This window comes from Danaus plexippus, chromosome 25, assembly GCF_018135715.1.
Source record: "Danaus plexippus chromosome 25, MEX_DaPlex, whole genome shotgun sequence".
NCBI classification, from domain to species: domain Eukaryota; kingdom Metazoa; phylum Arthropoda; class Insecta; order Lepidoptera; family Nymphalidae; genus Danaus; species Danaus plexippus.
Window position 1 is genome coordinate 1,505,544 of NC_083553.1, and position 20,034 is coordinate 1,525,577.

Below are 20,034 nucleotides of genomic sequence, written 5' to 3' on the forward strand. Positions count from 1 at the left end.
GGTAAATATTTTAGTTTTTCCTTAATTTATACACTAAACAGTTATTGTATTTAAAATTAGAAGCTTCTATATACACCAAGTGCCTTAGAATTTTGATTTTCTTTCAATTAATAACTAACAAAATTGAACAAAATTAATAACTTTGACTAGTTATAATTCCTAAACTACTGGTTCAATTAGAATTATAGTCGAAATAAACTGTGTTCATAAAATTTTTGCCTGCTTACTAGAAATATAGGCTTCTATTAGTAGTTTAATCTAAAAATCTTTCATTTACAAGATTTAGACGATTTGAAGCGACAACACGTATAAATAAGAACAAATTTAAGATTCTCAAAACATAATTTGGAAACCTTAACACAGATTTCTTAATGTTTTGATAAAATGTTTTACAACGATAGTTATGTTTTTGTTAACATAACTTCTACATTTGTCGGTTGAAATTTATAAGAATTCGTCTTTTTTCTAACACTCATTTCTTGCTGTGTGCTTGTTGCTGGCTGTGGCAATATCAAATATAGAATTTAAATAAATGATTGTAATAAACAGTTCTTATAAAACTATTATTTATCTTTGAGACAGAATCTTACATCGCTTTATATGAATTGTATATTATGAATCAATTAACTTAGTCAATTTTGGGTGTTTAACTAAATCATAAGTTTGTCAACTTGCTTCACTGCATGAATCAATAAAAGTTGATAGAGCGTTAAATGAAATAAGTACAGTAATCAATTATTACATGTATCTACAGAATAAAACCTAGATAGTTTTGACGAACGTTTTTGAAATTCAAAGACCAGATAGTTTTAGTTGAAGTTTATATTTATATCCTTTGACACTACTTTGTTTTACTAGATCACTTCACAGAATATTATCCAACTCCAGTCACAATTTTTGCGTAATTATACGTGTCCTTCACTGTACGAACACTAGTTACACCTTCTAATGACTTGATGCGAATGTGTCGAATGTCGATCGGTAGTGAGGCCTTCTTTGTGTTACAGCCCGGTGGCGCCGACGAGGACTCGACTTTCGAAAATATGAATAAAACTATCATGTACAATCCTTGAAAAAAAATTTTTTTGTTAATAATAAAAAAATTAATAATATTATGAATGAACTTAAATAATTTATCAATTTTTTTTATAACATTACCTTCAGCTAAACTAATTTTCCACTATTTCTTTATCATTTTTAATGTTAACAATAATCACCCACATTATACGTTTAAATCATAAAATTATCCAACTTTGCAACACTGAAACTGGAGCCGTTTTTTTCATCTAGATGTCATCACCAAAACAACAAATTAAGTTAATGTGGTATTTGATGTAGTTCGGGGAAATCATAACAGATGTCGCTTTATTTAAAGAAGTATTTTTTCTTCTTTCTCAAGCCACACCCGACATACATTTTAAAACAGTTTTACCTTTCTTTAAATAGCCAACCCATAACAGAAAAACTATTGACGAATAGCTTCTAAATTTTGTTATAAGTTTATTTACAAAGTAATTTTAATATTATATTCTTTTTCGTTCACTACATATATTCAAATTTTTACTTAAAAATTAAAAATATATCTATAGTAAGTATGTGTTATAATATAAAAAACAAAAGTATAAGAATTGTTTCGTAATATTTAATTTATATAAAAACCAAGATCTACAGATTCCATAGTTTAACCTAGAATTACACAGCTTTAGGTAAAGGAATTACAGTAACGAATTAACTTAGTGTTAAATTTCCGCTTACGTCCAGAAATTGTATAAATACTTATTTAAAATACTTACAGATGCACATAATACATTCTATATAGACTAGACGGTAGGTATACACCAATATACTTAAAGTATAATCATAATTTATTAACATTTATTGTTTCCTTCGTCTTATATTTATATTTCTAGCGTTTATTTTTTTTTAAACACATTCAAAATTTTATAACTAAAATTAAATAGCACCCCAAAATAAATAGTTGTCGGATTTTGATTAAGTAAGTAAGTATTATAATTACAGAGGTGTATTTAGAGGTAATATATTTGCTTTATATTTCCCATGTGCTATTCACTGTCTGATATTCACAGAAAAAAACTTAAGGATAAAAAAAATTTAAAAAATTCTGAAACACAATGTCCTTTGTAAACACTTAGGAGGGAACAAAGGATAATAAATTTATTATTTTCTTGACAATTTAATATTATTATACTTTGTTAAGATGAGTTTATCCTTTCACAGGTTTTTTTATTCTGATGTGTATGTTTCGAAATATTTTGATGAAAATGGTTTAACTAGAAATTTCAAGTACGTAATAACGTTGTACATAACGTGGAAACTGTTCAAAATAACGGCCAAAGTTTTTCAAAGCCGCCGACATCGCTATTGATAAGTCAATAATGATTCAAGACCAATAAACAACAAATTCAAATAGGAATCGGTTCCATAAATAAGCATCATACACATCTATATCCGGAGCTCAGAAACCGATTGCTTTAATGGAACACCTCTGACCGTTCTTCATAACGTTTTCACACACCCTGAACCCTTGGTTCAATTCATTGACCCTTTCATTGAGCGCTATATGACCACATTGCGACTTCAAGGCCAGACCACAATTATGGTGTCTCAAAGCCATATTTTCACATTTATGAAACTTCAAAGAGCTCCTCTGTGTCTTGTCAGCAGTTTCGTATTTCTTGCGAGACGTTGTCAGCCGAGTCATTGTGGTAAATGTATTCCTGGTGAGATTTTGATTACAGCAGAACACACGGCGAAATTCACGTCTATATTTACCTGGAATGAAAAACTAATTATGTTAATATATACCAGTAAATCATTCTTGATCGTAATAAAATAAAACTTTAATGAAAATTTTCAATGCTATCTCTAATTAGTACATTCACAATAAATATGTTTTGGCAACATTACGTAGACCTTAACCAGGTTGAGACCATTGCATGTTATAATGTTGTTATCAGAATTCTTTCAAAACCAAGTCAAAATATCCGCTGACTTCGACTCGTAATCTTATAAGCAATAATATTCACTGAGAATTTTTAGCAAATGAAAAAATAAAGAAAACTGGGATAACAATGGAAATAACATTTAAAAAGCTGTTCGATTACTGCTTGCTGATTAAAGACATGATGGCTTGCAAGAGACTCTTGTAAGTTCAAATAGATGAAAAGATGTGTAGAAGACATTTATTTTTCTCAGTATTAAGGTATTGATCTTGAAAATCTGATAGTGAGAGGAAATAAAGAGCTCTAGATTGGAAAGGCACTAGCTCCGTCTATTTATTATTTCCCTAAATATCTAGAAATATATCTATATTATACCTAAAAGAAAAGTATTGTAGTGTATTGGTCACTATTGTAAGCGCATAATTTTACATACGTTTTTGAAAGTTTTAAACAATTAAGACATTTGTTTTAAAATATTTATACGGGGACCTATATAAACTTACCACTCATAAAGTTGTATATTAATGGATTGATGGCTGAGTTGACATAACATAGAACATGTGACACCAGCGCCAGACAAGTGATCATGTCATTCTGTTCCATATCCAGGTACCTGTGAAATATAGGTTTTATATATACGAGTACGCGGTGACGAAACAACTCTCCTGATATTAATGGGCACCATTTCGCCCGTATTTCGATCGCGTGGGATAAAACCACTAATAGACGATTGAATTAAAGATTTTGCTTCTACAATCTATTAAGGTTTGCTTAAAATTTTAGAAAATTATTCTATAAGAACAGAAACTTTTATTCTTATTCCTAAAACATTAACCTCTTAGTTTTAAAAATAAAGTTAATCTTCATCTGTTAATCTCTTTAAGAGTTTCCCTGGTTGGTTGTTGTTCGTAACTCACATATGTTTTTCAAAATTTAATTGACTGCGAACATTGATTCCTTCATTCATACCTAAATTTAACGATATGGGGTACATTGAATTAATAGTTTCAAACTACGAGTACCGTAATCTTTTTTTCGAAGTTATATCAATTCTTGAAAATTTACACGAAATAAACTCAACTATATTCCTGTATATACAATATACGCAATGTAAGCACTACATGTAAATGTACTAGCAAATCATTGGGTTTTTTTTAAAGACAAGTAAATTAATTTTTTTATGAATGTAAAACTTATGATTGAGACACAAATATGTGTTTTGCTACAGCCCCAGTGTAGTACTACATACAAATATATATAATAAAAGTCAACAAAGTATTCAAAAAAATTTACTCGATACGGGTTAATTTAATGTTTCCATATATTTATTTATAATGTTATTAGTACTCTTCAAATATGCTTATATATATTTAATTATAATTATTAATACGTATATAGTATTTAACAAAATGTTCACCTGGATAATACTATTAATTTAACAACCTTCGTTCAGGTATTTAGGTAAAGTTGTCCTATTGAATAAATAATATGGTGTATATAAAGATAAGATGTGTAAAATTCCCCATATTTTAATGATACTAAATTATATCAATATTTTTTAAGAAATCTTTTAATAAATCTTCATATAAATCTAAAGAAGAGTATGTTAAATATAACAACAATACCAACTAGTTATATAATAACGAATCTCGTCAATATTTTAAAATAATTATACCATTATTCCTACAATACATTTGGAAGGTTAAATAAAACTCTTCAGAGATCCAACTAAAAAGAGGCACATACAGAGACGTCATCATTTACTATATTTTCATTAAACAACGTCACGATTCCTTTTAAATTCACTACCAATGTAATTCCAAATAGCATAGCTTTAACAAACACTTAACGATTTATAATACTTATGCACAAACCTATTTTTCAATGTAAAATGTTCCTACCTATTCCTTGAAGGGTTGAACAAACTTAATGTTTAAATAGGATAATCTTTTCAGTTCCCCTGTTTGTTTTCGTAAGGAGAAGTCTTAAGTGAATTAAAGGTACCTTCTATAAAATTTGAACTCCCAATATTCGGTCATTGTCAACCTAAATTTATTTCTTTTAGAGTTAAATGGATTAAAGTCATTTCAATCAGACATTATTAATATAGCATTATCTTATTAACAATTCTTCACACTTAACTCATTAATTCTTTCCTCATTGAAGAAATCGTTGAAGGATGAGGCGGTGAACAACTCTCATAAAACTATTTTATGCTAACATGAATGCTTCACCTTATTTAGAATAACTAAAGTTTTGGTTTATGTCCAAGTCCTAATATAAACTCTGCTTTTAAAATAAGAGAAATATGTTAGGATATTTCTCCTTAAGTATTTAAAGAAATTTCTTACGAAAATGTCTTGATATTTTAGTCTTCAATGTTTAAGTCGATTTTGACACGGTTCATTCTTAAATACTTTCAATTGAAATCTTTCTCTACAATACGTGTTTGTATGTAAATATAACATTATCGGGTTTATCTAAGTGTTTAGTCACTTTAGAATCTCTGAGGTTTGTCCCGTTCTTACAAATCCAAATACACAGTCATAAATTATTTATGTACATACTTATTTTAATGACATCTTAGTAATAGTAACCTGAGATATGGACTTAATTATCACAGCTTGTATTTGAATGCAAAAAATTTTACTTCTTAGAATAGTAAAAATATTAATTCAAAGTCTGGTTTTATATCATGAGAATTCTTTCCTTGGTGCTAATTTTAAATACAATACGGAGGCTTTTTGAATAGCTATAAGTAACAATATGTTTAGCGGATCTATAGATTATTCGGTAGGTACATTTCATAATTCTCGAAGTTAGCATAACTTTGAGAATTCAAATGTGTCAATATGTGTTCGATTTGCATTGAAGTTTAAGTTTGTTCTGGTTTGTTTGATTAATAAATGGACTTTGTATTAAGCAAAGTAACAACTTAGTATTACAAAATGCTTGTAACTGATTGACGTGCTTAAGTGTTTTGTAAAGAATATATTTAGAAATGTTTAATCGTTAATATATGTATCTATTTGTATATATTTATTATAATATATAATGTAAATATATGACACTTATTGTATTTATATCTTACATAGATTTAATCACAATCAATTTAATTTCAAAAAGCAATCCGTGTTTGAACAACAGCGAATGTCTTGGTTCATAAAATCGGAAAAAAACTTTCATGCAAAAACACCCTAGAGGATATACACAGATCAGACGATAGTGAAATACAACAATTTTCTTATAAACAACAAAACCTTCTGCATAAATTGCAAAATATTTAATAAATTACGTCATTATATTATTCTGTTATTAACTGAATATTATTGCAACTAAATCTAATAAAATGTATACATTAAAAAAATATACAGTACCTAGTAAAAATTTTGAAGTCAATGAACATTTTATATAGCTCGTTGCTGAACTTTTTATGCATATTAATGGTAATACTTCTGTGTAAATCAACTCACCGGAGCACAGACAACAGGTGCACAGGGAAGTAGCAAACAGCGAACATTACTACCACAGCTACTAACATCTTCGCGGCTTTGCGACGGGATTGCAGCTGGACTGAAAAAACAAACGATAAAACGATTCATAATCATAATAAATAAAAACAAATTTTTTGCCATCAACATTTTATTCACAATGGTCGCACTTTCAGGAAAAACTTTTACTAAGCACCTACACCGGATGAGAAGGGAAATTTTTATATTAATATTTTAACCTAAATATCAAACCTAACATCTAGCTACAAACAGAGTCAACTAAGGCATTGATATTTAAGACAAACATCCAAATGTATATCTAAACTTCCAAGAAACTTATAAAAAAATAGTATTAACATGAATTTTCATATTTATTTATTTCATACACATTTTGATTTATAAAAACACCTTGCGATTGCTTTAAGCTAACTAGTCTCAAAGGCCGAGTCATTTCGGGCATATGTTATATATTTTTCCGAACAAATAATAATCTGTCTAAAAGCAATACCCTAGATATTCTTGTAGGATAAAATAGTTAATGGCTAAACCAATAATTACTTATATTTTATGTTCGTAACTTTTTGACAAGTAAGCAAACCCGTTTTATTAGATTAATAATATCCGCCAGGTAGTTTGACAAAGCGATAAGAAGTTTATTTTCGCGTCACATATGGGACTCTACTTATTTGTTCGTAGCCGATGACGACTTTGTTATTATCAATTATAACTCAATACTTCTATTAAGAAATATTTCTGATAAGATACTTTAAAAAAAAATCTCATAAAGTTAATAAGTAAGTATACATACAAATGTAGAAACAATAATGGAAACCTAACAATTTCTTCGATTAATCTAAATGTTATTTGGAATAAAGCCTTATATAAAGGTTTTGATTTTTTATACGCCACTAAGACTGATTAAATTGAAATTAATTACTCTGTGATGATCCAAAACAATTACTTAATATGCAAATGAATATTTATTCAATTCCTTCTCTTACATAAACATGAAAACCTTATATATTTTTTGTCACTAACTGACAAGTTATGGAAAATATATGGAATTCAGCGATGGCTACTTTTTTGGTCTTGAATCTTTAAAGTTGTTTATTTCTGGTAAGTTTCATTAACTTTAGTTTGAAAAGTAGTTTTATTCGATGGTCTGTTAAATTTTTTATGGAACTGAGACCAGTGTAACTTTGACCGAAATTCAACGTCTCTATGGTGTTTGATAACTATGTCTTTTAAAATGTCATTTTCGTCTTATAGAGATAATGTTTAAAAACCAATAAATAATTTTCCTAAGATTTTTTATATTTTTTTATCAAATTATTCTAAAATTTTTTGGTGCATTAGATTTATATGACCGCTCATATATATATATATATATATATATATATATATATATATATATATATAGGGTTTTCCATTAAGGGCGCTTGATCTTTGAAATGCAAAAAAAAATACATGTAGGAAAGATATTTGCGAAATTTTTTTTTTATTTGGAAGGTCTATCGACCCCATTATTTGACATCATTCAAATGACCGCCACGGCTTCGGTTGGTGGCGCGCACACGAAAGGTCCAATTTTCGATGACTCTGGCGCACAAATCGGGCTGTATTTGATCGATGGCGTGGCGTATGTTGACTTTGAGGGCATCGGTGGTTTGCGGCTTGTTGGCATAGACCTGCGACTTAAGAAAACCCCACAAGAAAAAGTCCAGCGGGGTCAAATCGCACGATCTCGATGGCCAGTTCACGTCGCCTCCGCGCGAGATGACCATGTCCAGAAATTGCTCGTGCAGAACTTCCATCGTAGCGTGTGCTGTGTGGCACGTAGCGCCGTCCTGTTGAAACCACATGTTGTCCAGATCCATATTCTCGATTTCAGGCCAAAAGAAGTTGGTTATCATCGACCGGTATCGCTCACCATTGACGGTGACGGCCACACCATTATCGTTTTCGAAAAAATACGGACCAATCACGCCTCCGGCCCAAAATCCGCACCAAACAGTCACTTTCTGCGGGTGCATTGCCACTTGGTGAACCTCGTGTGGATTGGTCTCGTCCCAAATACGGCAATTTTGCTTGTTGACATAGCCATTCATCCAAAAATGCGCCTCGTCGCTGAAGATGATTTTTTTGCCAAAATCGGCGTCAACTTCCAACTGCTCTAATGCCCAGTCAGCGAACACACGGCGCTGTCTATGGTCATTAACCTTGAGCTCTTGGGTCAGCTGGATCTTGTACGGGTGCAGGCTCAAGTCACAACGCAAAATTCGCCAAGTTGTCGTCTGCGAAAGGCCGAGTTCCTGTGCGCGACGCGGAATTGACTGCGCGGGTTTTCGAGGACACTGTCGCGCACAGCGGCGATATTCTCGGCAGATCTCGCGTTACGTTGACGCACGGGAACCGGCTGATTGTTAACTGACCCGGTTGACTCGAATTTGTCCACCAATCGACGGATAGTCGACTCGGCAGGACGATCATCGCGACCGTAAAACGGGCGAAGTGCGCGGAACGTTGCTCGAACTGAAGACCCATTTTCATAAAACAATTTTATGATTTGCACGTGCTGCTCGACACTGTAACCTGCCATGGTGGTTTGGGAGGACGGAATGAATATAACACACTGCATTTGACAGCTGTCACTCAAACAACATGGCCGCAATCAGCTGTCAAAGTTCAAGCGTCCCTATTGGAAAACCCCATATATTTGATAGCTATATTTCTTCAGTTTACAGATTATAAGTCTTTAGTATGTCTGTTAGCATGTTTTGTTGCGTGACTGTGTTAACGGCGGTCAAAAAAACGAGCTTTGAAAGAACAAATCAATTTTAACCTATTAATTTTATAAGAAGAAATTTTATTAAGAAAAAAAAGTTCTTTCGCTCTTAGTCCTCTTGGACTGTAACTGAAATTCTAAGATGATTTTCTTTGAACTTAAAAGCAAACGTTTGCCGAGATCTCAATGTCTATTTATGCTTATCACTGTCTAAATGTTTAAATCACTTGTAAATAATAACTTCCTAGATTATCATTGCTTCATTATCTATTATGCATTGATTAAATGTTATTTAAGTTAGTTTAGAAATTAAATAATTTTACAAACATCTGATACAATATCCGGCATTTACGAATTTAATTCAATTTACTAAAGATGTTAACGATGGTGATTAAAATACGCAAATTATATTAGCCTAATCTGCAGGACTGGGAATAAAAAATATATCAGAGAATTATGAGAAATAGCGTATATTTTTGTATCTGACCTTACGTATTATTACCTTATTTTAAACAGTTCAGTCCAGTCATCTACTTGAAACATTAAATCCGTCTATATGTAATTTTTTTTAAATCTCAACATATATTTCACTATAATAAAATAATGGTATTTTTATTCATTAAAGTTAAAATAAAACGAAAATGTCATACTTTGCATAAAAATGTTTCATTATTTGGGGTCATTATGACAATTCCAATAAACGATATATGATATAAAAGAGTTAATCAATCAATTTGAAAAAAAATACGTCTCTCATTAATAAAATGATGTCCGGCTTTACTCTTTGGATTAGGAATTAAAACACACGTGTAATGTATGCTGTGACATCCGAAGAGTTAAGGCTATGTCCAGATAAGCAAAACTAAATTATACACTATTTATATTGTAAACTATTAAGAATTTTAGATATCTCTGGTGATTACAACTGGTGATCCTAATATCAACCAAAAACTTTGTAACTGCAAAGACAATAATTGGATATAAAAAAAAATAAGATTTGTCCTATTAATGATCAATGTCATTGGATAATTCTTGGAATAGCATTAAGAATACGAGAAAATTAATGTTTGTTTGTCTGTACTACTAGACAAAACATCCGAGTTGAAACTATATTTGTAAGCACGCCCACAGTGTTTTCTAAAATAGAAAATCGATTTGCGGGTGAGCACATGATTCACTTAAATTTTTCACTGATGAATATTACGAAATAAAAATCTCGTCAATTTTCATATTACGCTAGGAGCGTAGCTTCCAACTTTTATAACTCGCCGCTTTAAATGTAATAGCACTTGTAATTGTTTGATATTTTTTATCACCATTTTCAGTAAACATATACTCGACGGAGTTACTGAACGAACTTTAAAGTATACTAAGCAAACGATATTTAAAGTAACTTTCTAAGAGTTTACACAAAAAAAGGTGTGTTACATACAGTATAATACATAAAACGGTAAAAGATATTTTTTGATCAAGTAGACGGTTGTCACGACCTATTAAGAGGAACATATTTTTATTTTTAACACATGAAATATAATTTAAATAAATAATCATAATTCTATTAATATGTTACTTGAATATTAGTATAGATTTATTGTGAGTGTCATCTTTTTTCATCTCTTTTAGTTGATTAGAAAATATATTATTCAGCTGAGATTTTTAAACACAAAATTAGTATAAATTTTTTACAATAGTAATTAACACCATACGATTTATTAAAAATAACGTTTGAATGACAATGCCAATATGGAGCGGGCTATGCTCGGAGTTTCTTTGAAAGATAAAGTTCACAATGAGGTCATCTGACAAAGAACCAAGGTAACCAACATAGCTCGCAGAATTAGCTCGCTGAAGTGGCAATGGGCTGGTCATGTCTGCGGAAGAACCGATAGCCGATGGAGCAGAGGAGTCCTAGAATAGAGACCGCGACTCGGCTACCGTAAGGTAGGACACCCCCCTGCCAGGTGGACTGACGACCTGAAAAAGGTCGCTGGAGGGGACTGGATGCGGAAGGCGGAGGACCGGGTATTGTGGCGCGAATTGGGACAGGCTATGTCCAACAGTGGACCAAGAGTGCCTAAATGATGATGAAAAGACAGTGCCAAAACAAAAGAATTCTTTTGTCATTTACATCATATATTTTGGAAAAATATGCATGTGATAAAACTGTACTCATTTGATTTGTGCTGCCCAGTTAAGCAATGAAGGGAATGTAATTTCATCCCCTGCTTTTACTTCCTTAATCATACGCATGTCTGTCTTTGAAACGAATATATAACGTATTAGCCTTAATTTCTGTTGTATAAAAATGAGAAGTGTTATATACAGAAAATCATTTACACTTCGTAGCTTTTGGTTAAATAAAATCTCGATCTCGAGACATTTTCATGTCTCCTGCCCGTGATCACGGTTAGTGCCAAGAAACCGAAACGTCGGGAGTAGTTAAGTAGTTATAAATAATAAAAAAACTGTAGTATGATCGAAAATCTTAGTTTTATTTCACGATTTAAATGACCAAATGTATCTATTCGTACAATAAAGGTGTACTAAAAGTAAACTTACTTTGTTCAGCTGACGCTAGTTTCATGGTTTCAGCTAAACCTGGGATCTTCTGTGAGCTCCACAGAACCCTCACGATCTGATGATAGGCCACAGTCATCAAAAGAAGGGGAACCCTGTAATATTACGACTTTCAAATCTATATAATTGCGATCACAAAAATACATATAGTAATTTTAGTATTAGTTAGAGATTTTTGAAAGATAAGTATTAATAAATAATATTTATTCAATGTTTTGTCCTTTTTGTAAGATGAACCTATTCACGAAAAATTTATCAGGTAAAAGTAACTTACGTATAAACAAAGACAATTCTGATGATGTGCCATATGAGGTCGCTGCTGTATGACCAGGTCGCAGTACACTGGACCAAGTACTCCAGATCAAACCTCAGTGGTACTACTTTCACCGTTGTTAGCACCACTAGTTCTGGCGTATCTGTTTACAGTGTGAGCAATTTTAAAATTTTATAAACATAAACATACCTCAAACTTCCAGTAATGATATCAACTTAAGATATTGTAATTTTTTTTTTTTTATATTACTATATAAATGTTTTGCTTACAATACTAATGGCTGTGAGAATTCGAATTAATTTAATTAATTAATAGAGACAAGTACATTACTAATCTCTATACGAAATAGCAACTAAATCAAAATTCTAATTAGATATAGTCTACAAGAAACAGTAATAATAACATTAATTTACTCATCAACTAAGTAAATACATTCTGCAGTTGATATCCCATGTTGTTTTAATTAAAAACAAGTGCTAAGTAACTTTAATAAGGGGCCACTTAAACAAACCATTACCATGTCCATAATTCTTCTTACTTCTTTAAGTTCCCTCAGAAGCTTTTGGTTTACATTACATTACGTTAAGTTAATTGAATTGTTGGTCATTGTGAAATGCAAATGTATTGGATGGGAGAAAAGAACTTATATGAATAAATTCCCAAAAGAACTTGTAATAAATTCCCTTTCCAAACTTTCTTGTTTTTTACATTCAAGGGAATGCAAATCGATTGCATTTTTTTGGAATAGATGTAACGAAACAACTCAACGTTTCCATAACAGAAAATTCAATTTAATTTATGTCAATAATATATATCTTATGTAATTTACGATTTATTTATAAATTTATAAAATAAAATAGCAGTATTATTTCGAATAATTTGTATTTAAATTATTCATATAATAGAATAATATTTCTAAAATTACTTAACTATGTCATTTTAATTTATTATGTTTTGAGTATAAAAATATCGAAAACAATTAACAATAAATAGAATGAATAAAAACATAGCTTGCGTGACATTTAAAAAAATAATAAACACGTGTCGTACTTACTGAAAACCAACGACAAGGCCCATATAACGAGTATAGCGGTTTTTGCACTGTTGATGGTTGACTTGAACTTGAGAGGGAAGCAAATAGCGTACCAACGGTCCACCGAGATGAAAGTGAGTGTTAGCACTGACACAGTCACTGATACTGACTAAAACAAAGAAATTTTTATAATCATAACCGTTATTAAAAGTACAATGTAGGATTTTGATTATTATCATCTGGGATTACACTTGTCTGATAGGATTTGATTATTGTATGTTTCGGTCGCGTGTTTACTTAGAATAGTAATGTCAACACAGAAGACTTAACAAGTGAAGAGCAATTCTACTATGTTTAAGTTAAACGCACCACTCTTTAGATGTTCTAGTCTCAATACTATTTCATATTAATGAAATTCCTGAAAAAATATTTTTAATACTTATAAAATCAATGTCTTCAAGGTTTGCTATCTTTTACATAATTTACACTGAAATTATCGACAGCACCACATTGGAACAGTAATTCCAACTGATTGTTTTGATGTAATATACATATTTGTATACACGCTTTCTCATTTCTATCCGTTTTACTTTGTAATTTTATTGCAAAGATTTTTTTCTTGTCCTCTCCACTACAGGCGATGAACTTAACGTGGTTTTTTATAACGTTATATATATTTGTCATTTCCAATATAAAATTGTGTTAGTAAAACAGAGATAAATGATTGAGATCTAAGATTTTCGCGAGTATTCATTTAAATAAAACTAGTATTATTCGGATTTACTAGGTGTCTGCCCGTGATCACGGTTGCTGCAAAGTAACCGAAACGTCGGGATTATGTAGTTTTTAAATAATAAAAATCCGCGTAGTAAATCCGAATAATACTAGTTTCATTTAAATAAATGATTGATTTATTGAAGTGAAGGTCGCAAACTAATATTATATTTATAAATAATATAATCATGGACTTTTTCAGCTTAACCATTTGCAAGTAGATAGAAATTTATTGAATAATATTAAAATATGTGATGTGTTAAAAAAAATGTAATATTAAATATTATCCAAAAGCAAAGTAGACTTTAATTAAATCTTTATTTCAAAGTCGTTTAATCTTTGACGTCTCATCGTGGAATATGAAAACGTGAAATTATTAACCTAAGAGAGTAAGTAATTTGATTTACTTCACAAATATTTTTATAAGACTGTAAACAGTAACACAAATCGGTTAAACAGTTAATCAATGGATGAAAAAAGTTTTGAATCAAATACAATTAATTTGCGTTGTAAAGGACTTTCCGGGGTATAAGAGACTGAAAAATACTCAAACATTCTGTAATTCAAAATAGATTAAAATACTTAAGGGACTTTTATAAATGTGCAAAGTTCTTTCTAATTGTCGTTATTAGCAGTCATTCATTTACGTTCAGACATGTTACGAATTAAGAGCACGTATTTCAAATAAGTAAGATTAATTATAACATTCATAATTAGAGCCATACAAACTCTTAGAAATTAGGTTAACTTGGTATTTATTATTATATAGATAATTAATGTAATATATGACGACAACAGATAAATAAATGTCCAAAAATCGTAACGTAAGTTTAAAATAAATTAGGTTAAGTTATTTATAGGGCAACTTTACTGTGATAGAATTTTTGTGATTTTTGAAACTTAAAACTCATTTACTCACTTATTAAATGAACTTTATTCAAAGCCGAGTTGTAGTGTGTAAAGATATTTTTAATACCATACAGTCGAAACAAAGTGTTAATGCTGGTTATCTCAAATAACTCTGAGATTATATTTTCAATATTATAGTCACTAAATATAAAACGTAACATAGAGCCGAGTTTCTCTGTCGATAACATGCGTGTGTTCAATAGTTACAAAGGCTTAATAGTATAAGGTCGTTAGTGATTTGTTTGATGTTAATGTCAATATTTGACAGTGTATTAGGCCGGTTACGAAAATTAATAGGGTGTGACAGTGAGGCTATACTATGACAAAATGTCGAACAAAATTCAGACAGACATTAAAACTCTTAGAGATGAGTAACAAAGATTTTAACTCCGTTTATATGTACACCCTGTGATCCTAAACTAATTATTTGTTTTTTCTAGACAAAATTTCTGTTGTCATATTGTTTCTTAAATCATAATTGTCTTAAGTTATAAAATAACTGAAAGAATAAATATAAAATTATAAAAAAAAAGAAAGTTGACATACTGAAAGTTGACATACCAGTTGAAAGTTGACATACCTGAATATAAAGCAATATCTTGCACAACGCGTCTCCAAGGAACCAAGTTTCGGTTACGTCCCACAGAACCGTAGCCGGCAAACAAAACAAAAGTACCATGAAATCTGCCACAGCTAAATTAACCAAGAAATAGTTGGTCACTGTCCTCATGGCATGGTTCCTGTACACTGCCAAGCACACCAGTAAGTTTCCAATTAAACCAATAACAAACACCGTCGTATGTACACCTATCAATACCCACTCATAAGTTTGGGGATATATGTATTCATACAGCATTTGTATGTAGTCTTCTCTCGTCATATTACAAAATTCTGCGTCTCCCACACACGGCTCCGATGAATTCGATTCTATCTCATTTTTACTTTTATTATTATCACCGATCAATAATTTTTTATCTTGCTCCACGCTTCTTTTAAGCCGTGAAAAGGTATCCTCGCCGAATATATCGTTATTATAAGATTCAATCATAAAATCCTCTTGTAAACCATTGAATCTTATCTTTGCATCATTTTTATGGAAGTAAATTATCAACACGGCTAATGCTAGTATAATTTTGATCGCCATATTGTTCGTTGTTAGTTCACAACTTTTATTTTCACATTATCTTCCATTCAAATCATTTTCAATCTGAAAAAAAAAACATCACCTCAATATTACATATTTCTTTCAGCTTAAAACGCGTTATTAAACTATCTTTTATTCAAAAAAGAAAGATGAAATGTGCACAGTAAATCGCGCAAGAAATATTTCAATAAATTATATTTTTTCGTAGTTAAAATATTTTTGATTTCTTTTAACAATTGTATAACCAAACAAAATTCGAGAAGATAAATTTTCTTTTAAAACTCGAATATAAACAACTACAGTAAAATAAATTATCTTAAGAATATATTTATTTTCGTGTTAACAGATGGATGACATTGTTTCACTACATTTGATTTACGGAAAATCTTGATGTGTTTTAACCTCTGGCTGTTTATACAGTAAATGGTGCTATTAATATATAACGGGTTATTGTACCAAATTGTTTGTAAAAATATAAGTTGTTAAGTACGCGCAACATATTAAAAACTAGATGAGCATCGCCGGGGCAACATCGTTGTATGGATGAAATATCATATTACGAGTGACGATGCTGACTCCGCGGAACAAACAAAAAGCCGTGTGAACCAGAAAATTCCTGATACCACACATGCCATGGAATCGCATTTCTATCCTAACATGCGAGCAATCATGTAGTCTTAGGTATAGGATATAAGTTTTAATATGTAATTCTTATTATAATATACATATAAGTAACTTTGGTAGTTTTCCAAGAACCTCTGGTTGCCACCCCATTTAATAAACTCAAAAATATTTTAAAGCACAATTTAATTTTATTTACTTATAATGAGACGAAACTTCTCAGCTTTCCATGGATTCACCGTGAGGGTGCCGGGTCCATCGCGTTGCAGGGAGAGAATCTTTAACAATGAATGAGACTTGTAAACCACGTTTAGGTTTAAGGGGCCCTATCTAAAGTTCGTTAAACGCTTACCTCAACCCTTCAAGCTCCACTTTCTATCTAACCAAATTTTAAACGAATCAACTAGGCATGCCTTCAAAGTACTTTTTCAGTATGAATTGATGTTAAATCTGGACACACAGTCTTATATTATCTGAGAGAGTTATTTGGAGCACATTGAGAAAAAAGTTTAGCAGTGCTGGCGACCAATCATGAATTAAGGTGCGCTATTTTAGCGCTAATGAGATACAAAAATGTCCTATGTCTAACCACTCATTTTTTTCATCTCTAAACTAATTACATGGGTCTTATATTTAGCATTCTCGTCTACGCAATAAAAGACATTAATATATCTGTATCTTGGGCTTTTTTACTTGATTCTAACCCTACTCTGTTACTTTGTGCTTCTATCATAACCTGTTTATGGAATTGAAGTCTCGAATTTAGCTCTGGGGCATCTTTGTCTTTTTCAAGTGATGTAATGACGTCATTATGGGATTTCCCCAGGATATGTCTCCCGGAAACTCAGAGGTGTTTTTAGAGCTCCAATGACCTTTTTTGAATTTATCCCAAAAATCTTGCGATTCCTGAATAAAACTGATCAATGAGCCGATAGCACGCATAGCATCGCATCTTACTTTGACAAAAGGGTTTTATTAAAATCATAGGCGAGGAAAGGCCAATAAAAACGTGATATTAAATAATTATTGTTGATCGACACTTTTTTGACGTTACTTATCGGTTGATTATGTACCTTGTTAAGTTCGTTTAAAAAGCTATCTACTATTCCTGCTAAAGATGAAATGTGACCTATATAATCTATTTTACGAACGAGTAATTTTAAAGGTGCATCCGTAACCGTAGAAACGCATTGACCACCTAACAATAATCTCAGATCGTATGAGGTATGTCTTGTTTTCCGCCTACCGAGACACAGACAGTGACATTTATTTGGTTTTGTCCTCAATCCATCGATCCACTCACAGAATTTATCCTCTTCATCTAATAGTACTTGACAGTGTTTGGTATTACGCGTGAATATTGCGAGATAGTCAGCGGAGGCTTAAATGCTTTCTGTGTATCTATTATTAAACTTGAACCGATATCCCCATTTTTCGTTACTTCTTAATTTATCAACTAAGATATTAATTACCATATTAAATATTATTGGAGATAAACAATTTAAAATTTTACAGTATATATATATTTTTAAACTCTATATAATGGATACCATCACGTCCCAGTGCAGATTTAGACGATTTTCTCTTACTTCCTCTGTCGTTGGTGTACTGTGTGTGTAATGTTGTGGAAGTCGACACGAGGAATTTCAGTTTTTTGTCCATTAGGATCCCTATATAATCTGACACTTTTGGACACATCACATGTGCTCTTAAAATGGTCGTGAATTTGTTCTTTATTCAAAAGAAGCTTTCCGCTTTCTTTCTTAAAAATAGTGTTCAAATACTATATAATATATATGAAAAGTAACTAAGCAAACTTTATATTGATTATTTTTTTTTTTTTTTTTTAAGATTTCGCATAACTATAAAAAAACTTGTGGTATATTCCTACAATGAAATAACGGTTTTATAATTTAAACATTGCACTATCATACTGAATATATATTGATGAAATACTACAACTAATAAATTATTTAAAATTAAAAAAAAAAATGCACTCACTGCTTTGTATTACGTGAACCAAAAAGTAATAAAGCTAAAGTAAAATAAAGATTTATCGTAATATAATATAGATAAATAAATAAAAAAGTAGACAATTTCTTAATATTAAAATAATATTGGCTTTTAAAGCTCGCTCACAGATTTTTTATAATTAATGATTTTGATATTACACAGCATATTTTCCCACAACTTTTTGCTATCAACGACTAAGACAAAAAAATAAGTTTCAAACTTAAAAGACAAGTCACATAGTGATTTTAACTATAATTCTATTGAATTTAAAAACCAGTAAGCAATTTTTAAAACAAACCTTCTTTTTTCAACACGTATGTAATTATCGAATGAGATACGTCCAAATGGAATCAGCGAAAGAACTAAAATTAATGAGCAATGGGTAATATTCCAGATCTTTGAGCAATAGCGTATATAAGTCCCAATATATAATATAGGATAAGGAATTCTCAAAGGATTCGAATCTTACATTCTATGGAACGCAATCAAGCCTGTGCTAAATTCTGTTCTATTTATTTTTATCAAAGAGCTTCCAAAATATTTTCCATTCGTTGTTTGAAGGTCAAGTTGTTATCTTCGAGTGTGAGCTTAAGGTCTAAGAATATACTTAATTCTATTTTATAAATAGTGGTGAATTTCACAATAGAAGAAGTTGTGGTGGACTGGAGGTCCGCCTCTCAAAAGGCCCGCCTCTCATACGTGAGGGCGCAGGTTCGAAAACTGGCAAGTATCAATGTGATCTTTTCCGAGTCATATGTACTTTCTAAGAGTATTTAGACACCACTGACGCACGGTGAAGGAAAACATCGTGAGGCAACCTGGTCTAATAATTTCAAATTATAATATTGAAATTGCCGACCCGTCTTGAGCAAGCGTGGTGATTAATGCTCTAACTTACTCCATGTGAGAAGAGGCCTTTGCTCAGCAGTGGGCTCGTATAGGCTGATGATGATGATGATTTCGTAAATATATAAAGCAGTACGTATCTGCAGTTTATATATTTATAATAATGAACTAATACAATTTAACTTTCTTTGTAACCCAAACGACAACTCATCAATTGATGTAAATAATTTAACGACCGTCCAACACTTTATTTGGCAAATAATAGTAAGGCCATAAACTTCTTTCATTAGAGAAACGCAACAAAAACCATTATCTGGTATCATAAATTCATTAACATCTAAACAAATTAAATATATTTTGATTGAGATCGTTAATTTTAAATAGACTTCTTCTTTGAGATATTTAAAAAAGGTATTTAAAAAATAATTTCGCTTAGTAAATATATCATGAAAGAATTCTTTTTCGTTTATATTTATAAAACGTTTGTAAAGCTTAGCTTGTTGACTGTCGCTCAGACGTTTTCAGCCATTCATATACAAAGTCATCCAGTACTTATAAATTGCTAATGTATAAGGAAATAAATTTTAGTAAATGTTTTATGTAC

At 30.9% G+C, this 20,034-nt stretch overlaps 1 protein-coding gene across 2 annotated transcripts in view; it reads right to left on the bottom strand.

Annotated features, from left to right (window-relative positions):
- Window positions 1-804: 804 nt before the first annotated feature.
- Window positions 805-20,034, bottom strand: part of LOC116775134 (orexin receptor type 2-like) — a 39,113-nt gene continuing 19,883 nt past the window's right edge. Inside the window, exons 2-8 of one of the 2 annotated variants that reach the window (XM_061524567.1) lie at window positions 15,387-16,013; window positions 13,145-13,292; window positions 12,091-12,232; window positions 11,799-11,911; window positions 6,437-6,536; window positions 3,467-3,576; window positions 805-2,793 (exon numbers count right to left, since the gene is read on the bottom strand). In XM_061524567.1, the coding sequence (XP_061380551.1) occupies window positions 2,477-2,793; window positions 3,467-3,576; window positions 6,437-6,536; window positions 11,799-11,911; window positions 12,091-12,232; window positions 13,145-13,292; window positions 15,387-15,950 (1,494 nt within the window). In that variant the 5' untranslated portion in view covers window positions 15,951-16,013 and the 3' untranslated portion in view covers window positions 805-2,476. Of the gene's footprint in view, window positions 2,807-3,466; window positions 3,577-6,436; window positions 6,537-11,798; window positions 11,912-12,090; window positions 12,233-13,144; window positions 13,293-15,386; window positions 16,014-20,034 lie in introns of both variants that reach the window. The other variant, XM_061524568.1, reaches the window with a different exon arrangement.